The sequence below is a fragment of the Rhinatrema bivittatum genome, chromosome 1 (assembly GCF_901001135.1).
Source record: "Rhinatrema bivittatum chromosome 1, aRhiBiv1.1, whole genome shotgun sequence".
Taxonomy (NCBI): domain Eukaryota; kingdom Metazoa; phylum Chordata; class Amphibia; order Gymnophiona; family Rhinatrematidae; genus Rhinatrema; species Rhinatrema bivittatum.
In genome coordinates this window covers 652,031,023-652,046,272 of record NC_042615.1, presented here as the reverse complement: position 1 = coordinate 652,046,272, position 15,250 = coordinate 652,031,023, and the positions used below count along the sequence as shown (strand labels likewise).

Sequence of the window (15,250 nt, the reverse complement as noted above, 5' to 3'; positions counted from 1 at the left end):
GTTGGCTGGTGTATATACTTTAGCAAAGTATCAGAAACAAAGTCAGTAAAAGCATTTCAGTAGTCACCTGGGTAGTATGGAGAGGTTTGTAGCAGAAATATGTACTTGTACTTTACTCAACCTGACTAAAAACTTCACAAATTCAATGACAACAAGCTGCTTTACTAACAAAATGAACCATTCTTCAACTTAGATTTGCTAGTTTTCTGAGCGACGTTCAAGACCAAATCCAGAGCCAACGCAAATGGACAGAAACCCAATTGCATAAATCAGCCCAGGACCAAGTAAAGAATTCAGAACTACTTCTCCACACCATGAAACAAAGACTGGTAAGAATGTCCTTCCCAGCAGTAAACTGACATTACAGGAATTTATTTTATTTTATTTATTTAATTATTTTTTTTGCCCATCTTTCCAAAGATACTCAAAACAGGAGCTCATGGGGTAGTGCTGGGGCTATATTCTGATTTAAATCGAAATAGTGGACACTAAAAATTTTTTTTTTTTAAATTAAACATTTTGTTTCAGTTTAAAAATTATATAAAACGTAATAGACCATGTTATTGACATTGCCTATGTAATTAAAAATGAAAGCAAATACCTACCAAACATCTTAATGGTCAGTAACCAACCAACTAATGGTCAGTAAATCTAAGCATAAAAATATAAGAAATAGGAAATGCTCTAGGGTACTAGAAATTTGCCAAAATTAAAAAGGCCGATTTTTCAAGGCACATCTGAAGAGCATGAAATCTGTCAATAAGTGCACATTTTATGGAAACTTATTCCACCAAAATGGAATTACATATGAAAAGTATAGAGCTTGCAATGTCCTATGAAGCAGGGATAGGAGATTTCCAAAGGTTTAGATTCTGTAAACTTTCCCTAGAGATTCCAAATTGAAAATAAAAGAACAATTTCCCAGATAAAAAACCATGTCACTAAAAAATTGTATCAGTTCAAAAAATACTAACCTATGGCCTTGCACATAAAAAAACCCAAAAAACAGTATTAGCCCCAGATAACAGGAGTTTCTACTTACCCCTATAAATATATGTTCCTCTTTATCTCAGGCATTAAAACTGTATTAAATTACTCTAAAGCTATTTATCCTACAACTGCTGTATTTCACTGGAACATTAATAAGCTCATATTTTCCATGCTACCTTTAATTTATATATTAAGCGATTCCAGTGCTATTACTGGGCACATATAATTAGGGAGATAGTAGTTATGGAAGTGAGATTGTTTGGTGAGTGGATTGGATATGGAGGAATTGTTTTATCTTTTATTTATTTTGATGTTTATCATCACATTGCTTTTTTTATAGTATGTTGTCATCCGCTTTGAAGAGATCCTTTAGATCTCATAAGGTGGAATATAAATGTTGATTAAATTAAATTAAGTAGGTTTAAAAGGCAGGTAGCAAAAACATGGCTAGAGTGAAATGCTTCCTATGGATTTATAGTGGCAAAATAAGAGTGATATGCAGTGTGTGGCAAGAGAAACTCCCATTTCGGGGTTTAATATGCTCTGTGTACCAGGGAGCTGCTCTGGGAGCATCCTTATGGAGGCAGCGGCAGAACACCCATCACAGAGTGTGGGGTAGGCATTACCTCCATCGTTGGCCCCCTCAGCCCCAACATAATCCTCTCCTCCTCCTCGCTGGTCAGCAGGAAGAGAGTGGTGCTATATGCCGCGTCAGCCTTCTGTGCCCCATACTTTTGAAGGACTTGTCAGCATCAGGTCTTCAAAATTGCCACGGTGAAACTGACTAGCAGAGGCAAGAAAAGCAGAATTGAAGCTCCACTCTCCTCCTGCCATTTAGAGGGGGGGGGGGGGGGGAAGGATTGTATGGGCTTGGGGGTGAGAGAGGATCACATAGGATGCCGTCGGGGTGGGGAGAGTATTGTGTATGCTGCGGGGTGAAGGGGTTGGGAAAAGGATCAAGTGGGTGCGGAACAGCTCTCCCAGCATAAAATGTCTAAATATTAGACTTTAATAAGGCGCTTGTCAGCACTTTTTCAAACAAAGATATGGCTCAGAATTTTAGAACAAATATAATTTTTAATATTTCATATCTTTGGAAGAACAGGAGCTATCATTCAAGATGGGCGTAGCAACACTGTGTCTTGTAATCTCTAGTACACGCTGTTATTTTATACTTTCAACTATACATAGAAAATGCTTGTGAGAAAATCCTTCACCAATTTGTCAATGTCATAAACTAAACTTGTCTATCCTGAAAACAATTTCCTCCCACCATAAAAGTTCCTTTATCAACATGGCTTTGATGCACTTTTTCCTTCTGATCTTCTGTGTTTTGTAAATAGATAGTAGGTCTGTGTTCTGAATAGATAGTAGGCCTGAATTCTGTTGCTGGTGCCAGACCTTTCATTAAAGCTGTAACCTCAGGGAATCTTCAGTTCACCTGGCTTCTGTCAGTCGAGATAGGAATCTGTGAGAAACAAGCTTCTATTTTGGTTTCTGTGAGAACCAAACTTATATTATGGTCCTTGTATTATGATTTAAATATTGCCATTGATGCCCTCCTGGCCTTTAATTATAGGCTTTGCAGAGCCTACAGGTTTCCCAGATCTTCCACATTCTTGAGTCTGAAGTGGTCAGAAGTTCACTGTACCTCAGCAGTGTCAGTCTGAAGCAGCCTGCTGAGGATTCTGGGAATGGCTAAATGAGCCAAAGTTCTGAACCATCATATCAAAGTGGATCCCACATCCCCCCAGCAATTCTTCATGCTGCAATCAGTCTTTCCCAGCAGGGAGGCTGAAGAGTCACCACAAAAGGAATAAAGAGCTAACAGACAAAAAACTTTATTAAAAGGAAGTATTGCTTTGAAATCTGCACTCTCTGCTTATGGTGGAAATACCAGTCTCACTGACTTCAGGGTAGGATAGGTGGTGGTTCTGCCTTAAGACAAAGATATAAATGGTCAAAGGCCAGAGCTTTTCAGTAAATAGAAGGCAGTTTATATTTTCTTTTTTTCCCCAAAAGATGGTGAGCAATTTTCCTAGTTTTGAAAGGAACCATCTTGAGATCTTGCTTTTGTCTTCTGCTTTGACCTTTCATAATTCAGGACACGATTGTTCTAGCAATATGGAATAAACAAAAATATGGTGGCAACAAGACAAAAGAATCAAAGCAAGTGGTGGCTACCTGAAAGCCCTTCTGTAGATATAAAAGAAATCCAATAATCAGTAATTTATTCAGAGCAATATAGTAGTAGGGATATGCATTAATTTAAAATGAAATAGGAAATGTCAATGATATTTCCCATTTCATTATGTTTTCAAAACAAAACGACAGCAAAATCGCTGAAAATATTGTTGGCTTCTTCATTTCATTTTGGAAGAAACAAATACTGCAGTCTGCCCCACTGGACCATAGCCTGCCTTTAGACCCGCCCCACCAATCTCCAGCCTGCCCTGGAGACTGTCTGCAGACCGGAAATGTGACCAGGGCCTGTCCCGTGGCCTGTCTTGGAGGTTCTTTGATCCCTCCCTCTCCCTTTCTGAAATGCCAGGGTAGGGAACCACCCTAGCTCCCACATGCCCCTCCTATGGGGACAACAGAGAAGTAAAAGGGGCAGGAGGGATGCCTACTTATCTCCTGCCCTCTCTGTGCCCTCTCCATAATGGCCGCCAGTCAGCCCTGAGATTGGTGTCATAGCAACTTTAAATATGGTGCTGGCTTTAGGACCAGCAGGCACCATTTTCACGTATGGCCTTCTGTCTAGAGTTCTAACTGCTCCTCCATGCAGAAATGTTACACTAAAAGTTGCGAAAGATTATCCTGATTCTTTATTTTCATCCTTTTGCCATTAGGGACTCTCTAGGTTTATCCTATTCTTTTTTTAATTCCATTACTGTACTTGTCACTACATCTCAAAAAAGATATAGATGTACTGGATAACTTGCAGAGAAGGGCGACCAAAATGATGGGGATGGAAAGGCTCCCCTATGAGGAAAAGCTAAAGAAGTTAGGGCTGTTCAGCTTGGAGAAAAGATGGCTGGAAGGATACAATAGAGGCCTATAAAATAATGAGGACTAGTACTGGTAAATGTGAATCAGTTGTTTACTCTTTCAGATAATACAAAGGTCTAGGGAGCAGTCCATGAAGTTAGGAAGTAGTACATTTAAAACAAATCAGAGAAAATTCTTTTTTACTCACTGCATAATTAAGCTCTAGAATTCATTGCCAGACAATGTGGTTAAGGAAGTTATATTATCTGGGTTTAAGAAAGGTTTGGAAAGTTCCTGGAGGAGAAGTCTATAAAATGCTATTAATCAAGTTGACTTACGAAATAGCCACTGTTTATTACTGGTATTAGTAGCATGGGATCTATTTAATGTTTGGGTATTTGCCAGGCACTTGTATCCTGAATTGGCCACTGTTAGAAACGGGTTACTGGGCTTGATGGACCCTCAGTCTGACCCAGTATGGCAACTGCTTATGTTTCACAACCTTTTCTGGGACGGCATGCCAGACATCCTCCACATTTTCTGTGAAGAAATATTATTCCTGACTCTACCCCTTGAAACTTCATATCAAGACACCTAGTTTTACAGCTTTCTTTCCACTGGAAAAGATATGATTATTATGTATTATTAATACCTTTCAGTTATTTAAAAACCTGTTTCATATCATCTCCGTCTCTCCTTTCCTCTAGGATCTATATATTTAGGTTCTCAAATCTCATCTCTTAAGTCTTTTGGTGCAGACTCCACATCATTTAAGTTCCCTTTCTCTGGACCACTTCTACCCTCTCTCTATCCTTTTTGAGATATGGCCTCCAGAATTTAACACAGTACTCCAGGTGAGATCTCACCTGGACTTGTACGGGGGGCATCACCACCTCTTTTTCCTGTCTCTCTCTATGCAACCCAGCATCCCTCTGGCCCTAGTCAGCAAATTATCATATTGCTTTTCTACTTTCAGATCATCAGACACTATCATCCCAGGTTCTCTTTCTTGATCCATTAACATCAGTCTTTCAATCCCTCCTTCCATCATATACACACCTATAAGAGCACGGTTATTTATTTATCATTTCTTATATACCGCAAACTGATTCCAGATCTGGCCAGAGTGCTTCACAATAAAAAAAAAAAACTATATAAAAATTATAATCAATGTAACAATCATGCATAACCATAAAATAACCCCACCCCCTTAAAATAAGACCCCTTGTTACCAATTTAACCACACAACAAACGTATACCCACCCAGACATGAATCATCCACTATACCTTAAGACGACTTATCAGAGACCCATACTATGAAGGAGAAAGCATTGCTTTCACCTTTTTCCTAAAACTGAGATAATTTGTTTCTACTCTTACCTCCAAAGGTGGCAATTCCACAGTTCTGGTCCCTCTACTGAAAACATTCTTTCCTTGTCACCTTGTGCACCTCCTACCTAATCGGAACCAATGCCAAGGCCAAGGCCACTGTTGTTGACCACAAGATTTGGGTGGAGACATAGCTCCTGATCATATCTTGTAAATAGCTAGCACCCACCCCATGTAATGCTTTATACATTTTCATTATTAGCTTGAATTGTGCCCTCTTTTCAATCAGTAACCAGTGAAGGCTCATTAATAGCAGTATCACATTCACCCATCTTGGAAGGCCAAAAATTAAATGGGCTGCCATATTTTGCACCACTTGCAGGCACTGTATACTTTTTTTTTTAGGGAGACTTACTAACATGATATTACAATAGTCAAACAGTGGGCAAATCAATGCCTAAACCATCAGTCTAAAAACAGAATCCTCTAAAAATGATCGTAACCTCCTCAACTGTCTGAGTCTAAAACAAACCCTCTGAACCACCGAAGAGATATGGGTGTCCATACTAAAAGACTCAACTAACAAAACCCTACATTTCTCACCTTTTGACTTCTAATAACCATCCCCCCTATATTCAGACATAATGGCCCCCTTGGAATATCCTCTCTCCCCACATACATACATTCCATTCTCCTTGCATTTACTAAAGTTTCTGGGATTCAAACCACCCTGTGCCCATGCAAGTAGCAGGTGCAAAGCATGTAGGCACTTTTAGTATGTGTACTTTGCAGCTGCTAATTTTAAAAAGAAAACCAAATGCCTTTGAAAATTTGCTGCAACAGGTACAGGCTTAAAGTGCCCATTTATCCTGCAAAGTGAACTATTCAAAATTGGCCCATATAGATTTAATTCCTGAGGGTTAGAGTTTATTGTCCTTAGATCTCCTCCTACTTAGCCAATCCCACTGCATAAATCCAAAGAAACAGGTGCTACTGTGCTGATCATTATTATTTATTTGATTTGATCGACCACTATTCAGTTAATTTATTTATTTATTTAAAACTTTTATATACCAGCGTTAGTGGGGACATCACACCGGTTCACATATTAACAGCATAGCAGAAAATTACATTATAACAGGGCAATGGAACTTGGGAGGGGCGAACGAGAGAGAAGCATAGAGGGAAAGAGAACAAGCCGCAGGGGCATTAAACAAGAAATTACAACAGTTTACAGTATTAGAGGTATTATATACATGGAATTATATACAAAATTTGTGGTATTATATACATCAGTGAATTAGGTATTATATACATCAGTAATAGTTAGGTGCAAGAACTGGGGGCATTTTGGTGACCGGGACTATTCAGGGTAGGCATGTTTGAATAGCCAGGTCTTCAGTTTCTTCTTGAACTTGATAAGACAGGGTTCGAGGCGCAGGGCGAGGGGCATGGAGTTCCAGAGGGAAGGGCCGGCAATAGAGAGGGCACGGTCATGGGCGAAGGAGAGGTGGGCTGTTTTAAGGGAGGGTACATGTAGTGTGCTACTATTGGAGGATCTGGTCGGGCGGGAGGGATGGTGAGGGGTGAAGGGGATATCTAGCCAGTTGGAGTTGTGTGAGTGAATGTATTTGTGTATGATGGTGAGGGCTTTATAGTGGATACGGGAGAGGATGGGAAGCCAATGGAGATTTTTGAGAATCGGGGTGATGTGATCGTATTTATGTGAGTTAGCGATTATTCTTGCTGTTGCATTTTGCAACATTTGCAGGGGTTTAATAGAGGCGTAGGGTAGGCCTAGGAGGAGAGCGTTGCAGTAGTCCAGTTTGGTAGAGATGGTGGCCTGGATCACTGTACGAAGGTCTTGGGGGTAAAGCAGGGGTTTCTCCCCTGCCATTGAAGCTCTCTGCTTCAATGGCAGGGGAGAAGAAAAACAACCAATAAGGGCTGTATAACATAGTCTGGATAAAACAAGCATGGGTGTAGCTTGCTTTATTGCGGTGGTTACTACCCCTACTACCCCTAACTAATCAAGCTAGATATTTCACTTGGATGCAGCTCCATCACTGCTCTCTATGTTAATGGTGGGGGTGGAAGGAAAATAGAACCAAGAGCTAGGAGAAACAGATAAGTATGAGAGAAAAACTGTGTGAGGCTTGCTGGGCAGACTGGATGGGCCGTTTGGTCTTCTTCTGCCGTCATTTCTATGTTTCTATGTTAAGTATGGAGCTGATGTATTTCTTCATGTTTAGGTGTTGATCCAGGAGAACACCAAGATCCCTTACGAATGGTTGGGCGGTGGCGATGCTAATGTTGGGATCATTGGCAAACGGTAGGGGGAGGGTAGCGTGAGGGGAGATAAGTAGGATCTCAGTCTTGGTGGCATTGAGAGCTAAATGGAGGTTGGTGAGGAGAGAATTGATGGCATCAAGGCATTTCTCCCAGTGCTTTAGGACATCGGAGATGGAGCTTTGGATGGGGATGACGATCTGGACGTCATCGGCATAAAGATAGAATTTAAGGTTGAGTTCGGAGAGGAGTTGACAGAGGGGTACAAGGTAAATGTTAAAGAGGGTGGAGGATAGGGAGGAGCCTTGAGGGACTCCCTGTTGCAGGGGGCGAGGGTTGGATATGGTTTTGCCGATTTTAACAGCGAAATTCCTGTTTGAGAGGTAGGACTTAAACCAGGCAAGGGCAAGGCCTGAGATGCCAATGCATTCTAGTCGGGAAATGAGATGATTGTGGTTGATGGTGTCAAAAGGCCGCGGAGATATCAAGGAGAGCAAGGAGGTAGCTGCGGCCTTGGCCCAGACCCCTGAGGAGGTGGTCAGAGAGGGTGAGGAGGAGGGACTCTGTATTGAAGTGCTTCCGGAAACCAAACTGGGAAGCATGGAGGATTGTGTGGTTTTCAATGTATTCCATGAGTTGCGTATTGACAACTCTTTCTATTAGCTTGGCAAGAAAATAATAAAGAAATAAATAAATAATAAATAAATAAATAATAAAGAAAATAAATAAAGTTAATAAACCATCATAGCTGTTAACAATAGAAAAAACAAACCAACAAATACATTTTTGAGAAAATAAGTACATTTAATAAAAATAAATGTTTAAAAAATAAAAATAAAATAACATTTAAAAACAGATAAGATAAAATGGATGAATGTATGAATACAGCACAAAGAGCTGAAGGAACGAACATTAAAACAATAGGTGCTCCACAATAAAAGATGGATATGCCTATTTAAAAGAAAAGTAAAAAGATATCAGAAATAGAAAATATACTAGTATTGTAAATAACAGCATAAATAAAAGACTAAATTGGCCCATCCAGGCTTCCTATTCATAATCTTCCACTTTGGGCAGATAAGTGTGACAGGTCTCCCATCAGGGAGTCTTCTCCATCACTAAAGAGACCTTGAAATCATTCTGTTTGGGGGAGACTGTGCAGGGATGCTTCTGTAGGGGGAGACTGTGCAGGGATGCTTCTGTAGAGTGAGACCAAACTGCAGAAAAGCCTTTTCCTGCTGAGATTTAATTGTGTGGTATAATGAAGAACCACTAAATGGCATTCATTCTGGTAAATTTACACAACCCACTTGACTGTGTAAATTAGGAAGTGGTTGCTATGCTATATGGGAGGTTTCCCTTTAAGATTATTGGGGGAAAAGGTGCTGTAGACATAGAGGGCATTTGTCCCTCACTACAAAAGGGTTGGCTAAGGATTTTGGCGGAGAGTCTATGAAGAGAGCTCATCAAGGAAGTCTGGGGCTCTCTCTCATATGAAAGGGCCCTGCAGGGGCTTTCCCCCTTAAAGGGAAAGGACCAAGGCAGTGGGCAATTCTCACAGGGAACCAGCAAAGGAGCAGTCTTGTCTCCTAAAGGAGAGACAACCAGGGACCCATCCTGAGCTGTTATGTGCCTGATCCATTAAGATGAGAAGAGGATAGTGGTGCAAGAGAATTAATAAAGTCAGTACATTCTAGGTATTTACTGGAGGAGCGGGAAAAACTTTTGTAAAAAGGTTCTCCTAACTAAGAGGGAAGAATTGGACTTATTTGTTGAAGCACCTTTACTTTTTGGTGTATGTTTTTGTTTTGTAGCTATCTCACAAGAAAAGCCCACCTACACTAAGCGTGTATTCCAGTACACACCTTTGTAAACAAAATATAAACCCAAAAAGTATACTGGTATTTATTCTAACGCACCCTAGCACCTACAAAAATCTGTTGGACCCTCCAATCACGAGTGAGCATTTACAATCAGACTCATTTGCGATAAGGGGTCACTTTACTTTTAATTATAATCACATATGTCTTTCAGTCATCTTTTTATATTTTCAATATTTCATAAAAAGAGTCTCAAAAATACTGATGAAAATAGAACTCTTCCAGCACATGGAAAGATTAAGGCCAAAACAGATCACTCAGTCACAATTCAAGATAGTTGATTTAAATTTATGACACTTATCCATGGAAAAAAGGTCCTGAAAGTCCCGACATGGCCATGTTTCGGACCGAAGTCCTGCTTCAGGGGAACAGCTACAGTAATCAAATCCGATCAAATAGAGAGATGACCATCCACTGTTTATATTATTCCATCAGCAAAAATGGCTAGTCTTGTGCAAATACTTTTCTGCAAGCGGTCTGAACTCAGACGCTCATACTTTGAAAAAATGGCGGCAAACCAGAACTTTTATAAGCCTCTTCCGGAAACACATCGGCAACAATTAGTTCTCCCTCAGGTCCACACTTTACCAAAGGGAAAAAGGCTAGCAAGTCCCCCATCACGTCCTCCATAAAATCACACAGGTGCCTGTTCAATCTGCACAGGGGCAACTAAGTTCCCCATCCAGTCCACGATTCGTACATCCAATCAATTAGACCAGTCCTCCATCACGTCCTTACAGCATGTCCACATAAAGATATTTCAAAGCCACAGGACAATCTGTGGCCACCTCAAAATTATCAGATCAAAGAATACCAGTTGATCTTTTCATTCAAACCATGAGGGTCCAAGGTGTTTAAAGAAAAAATCCAGTACTGCTCCCGGCGATTCAGCGCCAATTGTATATCACCCCCTCTCGAATTCTGGTGCACCTTTTCCAAAATCGACCAACGTAGATCGATGAACTGATGATTTTCCTTAATGCAATGTTGAACGAGCGGGGCCGTGATCTTCAAAGTTTTAATGCAGCTCCTATGTTCGATAAGTCTGGTGCGGATCTTTCTCTTAGTCCACCCGACATATACCTGATTACATGGACATTGTATTACATAAATAACACCAGTAGAATCACACGTAGTGGGGCGGATTTTAAAAGCCCTGCTCGCGTAAATCTGCCCGGATTTACGCGAGCAGGGCCTTGCGCGCCGGTGCGCCTATGTTCCATAGGCCTACCGGCGCGCGCAGAGCCCCGGGACTTGCGTAACTCCCGGGGTTTTTCGAGGGGGGCATTTCGGGGGCGTGTCAGATTGGCGCGGCATTTTGGGGGCGGGACGCGGCGTTTCGGGGGCGGGCCCGGGGGCGTGGTTTCGGCCTGGGGCGGGCCCGGGGGTGTGGCCGCGCCCTCCGGAACCGCCCCCAGGTCGTGTCTCGGCGTTCGAGCGGCCCGCTGGCGCGCGGGAATTTACTTCTCCCTCCGGGAGGCGTAAATCCCCTGACAAAGGTAGGGAGGGTCTAGATAGGGCCAGGGGGGGTGGGTTAGATAGAGGAAGGGAGGGGAAAGTGAGGGGAGGGCGAAAGCGAGTTCCCTCCGAGGCCGCTCTGATTTCGGAGCGGCCTTGAAGGGAACGGCGGCAGGCTGTGCGGCTCGGCGCGCGCCGGCTACACGACATCGGCAGCCTTGCACGCGCCGATCCTGGATTTTAGCTGATACGCGCGGCTACGCGCGTATCTACTAAAATCAAGCGTACTTTTTAAAAATCTACCCCAGTAAGCGCATCTTGGCGTATCATAACACCCGAATGGGGAGCTTGCCATTGTTCCCCCGAAAGTGCTAAAGCGCACATATTACAAGCGCCACAAATCTGATGACCACCGGAAGAAAACTCCCTCTGAGTAGGCGAAAATGTGGAATGCACAACTCGATCCTGGATGTTTTGACCTCTGAAATAAGCAAACCTAGGGCCCGATTGAAACACCCGATGTAAGGATAGGACCTGCCAATGAGTATGTATGATGTTAACCACAGCATTTGTTCTTCCTTGGATGACTTTAAGCTACAGGCAGTCTCTCTATCTAAGAGATTTGCCCAGAAGGGATATCCTCATGGCATAATTAGGAAGGCGTATAAACGGGCCCTTTTTGCAAATACGAACTCGTTATTACAGTATCAACAACCGTACAATCAGGACCTCACGTGTACGTTGAAATTTTCCCGTCATGTTAATGCTGTGGTTAACATCATATGTACTCATTGGCAGGTCCTATCCTTTCATCGGGTGTTTCAATCGGGCCCTAGGTTTGCTTATTTCAGAGGTCAAAACATCTGGGATCGAGTTGTGCATTCCACATTTTCGTCTACTCAGAAGGAGTTTTCTTCCGGTGGTCATCAGATTTGTGGTGCTTGTGATATGTGCGCTTTAGCACTTACGGGGGAACAATGGCAAGCTCCTCCTTCGGGTGTTGTGATACGCCAAGATGCGCTTACTACATGTGATTCTACTGGTGTTATTTATGTAATACAATGTCCATGTAATCTGGTATATGTCGGGCGGACTAAGAGAAAGATCCGCACCAGACTTATCGAACATAGGAGCTGCATTAAAACTTTGAAGATCACGGCCCTGCTCGTTCAACATTGCATTAAGGAAAATTATCAGTTCATCGATCTACATTGGTCGATTTTGGAAAAGGTACACCAGAATTCAAGAGGGGGTGATATACAATTGGTGCTGAATTGCCGGGAGCAGTATTGGATTTTTTCTTTAAACACCGTGGACCCTCATGGTTTGAATGAAAAGATCAACTGGTATTCTTTGATCTGATAATTTTGAGGTGGTCACAGATTGTCCTGTGGCTTTGAAATATCTTTATGTGGACATGCTGTAAGGACGTGATGGAGGACTGGTCTAATTGATTGGATGTACGAATAGTGGACTGGATGGGGAACTTAGTTGCCCCTGTGCAGATTGAACAGGCGCATGTGTGATTTTATGGAGGACGTGATGGGGGACTTGCTAGCCTTTTTCCCTTTGGTAAAGTGTGGACCTGACGGAGAACTAATTGTTGCCAATGTGTTTCCGGAAGAGGCCTATAAAAGTTCTGGTTTGCCGCCATTTTTTCAAAGTATGCGTGTCTGAGTTCAAACCACTTGCAGAAAAGTATTTGCACAAGACTAGCCGTTTTTGCTGATGGAATAATATATACATCTCTCTATTGGATCGGATTTGATTACTGTAGCTGTACCCCTGAAGCAGTACTTTGGTCTGAAACATGGCCATGTCGGGACTTTCGGGACCTTTTTTCCGTGGATAAGTATCATAAATTTAAATCAACTATCTTGAATTGTGACTGAGTGATCTGTTTTGGCCTTAATCTTTCCATGTGCTGGGAGAGCTCTATTTTCATCAGTATTTTTGAGACTGTTTTTATGAAATATTGAAAATATAAAAAGATGACTGAAAAACATATGTGATTATAATTAAAAGTAAAGTGACCCCTTATCGCAAACAAGTCTGATTATAAATGCTCACTCGTGATTGGAGGGTCCAACAGATTTTTGTCGGTGGTAGGGTGCGTTAGAATAAATACCAGTATACTTTTTGGGTTTATATTTTGTAGCTACCTCAGCCTAGCTGTGCAGGCCTATGTACCCTGACCTAATCAGTGATTCTTTACTACGCTATTTCATACTTTGACTCCTGGTAATACCAGAAAATAAAAGTTTTGTTTGGTTGGAATGTACCTTGGAATGAGTCCTATTTTTCTGATAATTGTGGTTGTTAAGCAAGGAGAATATTGCAGTCAGAGGGGGGTCATAGAGGGAGGGGTTCCTCAGTGAGGGAGAGACCTATTCAGGTAAGGACATCTGCACACAATCCTAGCCTCTGGGTCCAGGTCCACTACATCATCTATTTGACCTATCTTCTTTCTGAACCCTTTCCTGAGAGATTGGCATTTGGCTCACTTGGGTGCCAGACCCTCTCACATTTTATGTGCCCTGTCTGGGTGGGAGATATATAAGTATATACATTCCCAACACCAGCTTCCCTTCCTCCCCCATCTAAATGTTCAACCCCTTTCCTACTACTGTCCTCCATATAGTCCCAAGCATGCCCAGATTCTGTTACAATGCTGACATCCACTTGTAGGCAATTTCAGGCTTTGTCATCTTTCTCTATGAGTCTTATGAAACAAACACAAAATCCAACACCCAGGTCCTCTGCCATGTCCTACAACCAAGTATTCTAAAAGTCCACACATATATCAAAACTAGAAAAGTCATTGTCAAAAACACTCAGCCTCCCCATGCTCATTTAAGTTTGGCTTTGAACCATGGTCATTCAATGCAGATTCTCCCAATGCATTCTTGGAAGCCTGGTACAGCCATACCACTGCTGTTAGGGTTGTAACCACCAGTCTATGCAGATTTCCCTAATACTATTCTTGGAATCCAGATGTAGTCTGGTCACTGCTGCTTGGATCATAATCTCCACTCCACTGTGCTTTTTTGAAAGCATAAACAATTAGGGTTGTAGATGCTGCTCCGGACAAGTTACCCAACTGCCTTCTTAGAAGTCTGTTGCAATCATACCACTGTTGTTAGAGTCTTAATCACTGCTCCATAAAAATTAACCCTCAGATCCTCCCATGGCCTGTAGTATGAGTAGATCATGCTTCTTCTATTTCTTCACTCTTTGCAGGTAAGGATGATTTGCAGGTCCCATACGTTTTTGAAGTTGTTACTTTTTTAGCTGCCCCCACTCATTCCAGGAGAGCATTCCAGTCATCCATCAACCTTGCCATGAAAAAATATTTCCTGATGTTCCTGAGTCGAGCCCCTTGGAGCTTCATATCATGACCCCTAATTCGACAACTTCTTTTCCAATGAAAAAAGTTCATGTCTTGAGCATTAATAAGAGCCCTGAGAATTTTAAACATCTATATCATATCCCTCCTCTTTCCTTTCCTCTAGGGCATACATATTTAAGTCCTTACATCTCATCTCATTCTGCTTTTGATGTAGACCCCACATCGTTATGATTACCTTTTTCTGGATTGTTTCTTCCCTATCTGTACCCTTTCAGAGGTATGACCTCCAGAACTTAATATAATATTCTAAGTGAGGTCTCACCAATGACCTGTGAAATGGCTTTATAACCTTTATATCTGCTAGTTGTGTCTCTCTCTATTCACGCCAGAATTCCACTATCTCTGGCCATTGCTTTTTCACACTGTTTCTCTATCTTGAGATCATCAGTTATCATCTTGAAATCCCTCTCCTGGTCTGTACATATCATATTCTCACTCCATCCCCCATCCCCTTGCTCCCTTAAAATAGGGCAAAGGAATATGACCAGTAAGAGAGATAACATGGTCATAAATAGGCAAGCTGATATTTTAAGGATTATATTAAATATTTATTTTAAATTATTTTTAGCCCATGCCTTCCAAGGTTCGAGGCTCAGTACATTAAAACATACACAATAAATATTATATAAACACTAAGTTAACAGGAAATAGAAATGGAGCCTTGAGATGACAAGTGGTGCAGAGCTACTATGGGGGCCTGACTGAAGCATGATTAATCATGTGCTGGACTGCTGAGAAAGATCTTTGAAGGCATCATATAAAAGAAAAGGCTTAAGGGCTTTTCTAAATGCTTTGAGGTTAATGATACTGACACATTATAAAGGTAATGAAATCCACAGAGTCGGGCCTGCTACAGAGAAGGCTCTTTCCCTTGTGGAATCTAGCCAGACATGTCGTGGAGAGG

The 15,250-nt window shown here is 41.7% G+C and overlaps 1 protein-coding gene across 1 annotated transcript in view; it reads left to right on the top strand.

Moving 5' to 3' along the window:
- The window catches only part of FAM81B (family with sequence similarity 81 member B), a 222,653-nt gene that overhangs the window by 173,773 nt on the left and 33,630 nt on the right, over nucleotides 1–15,250 (top strand). Inside the window, exon 8 of the mRNA XM_029573123.1 lies at nucleotides 194–329. Within this exon, the coding sequence (XP_029428983.1) occupies nucleotides 194–329 (136 nt within the window). The remainder of the gene's footprint in view (nucleotides 1–193; nucleotides 330–15,250) is intronic.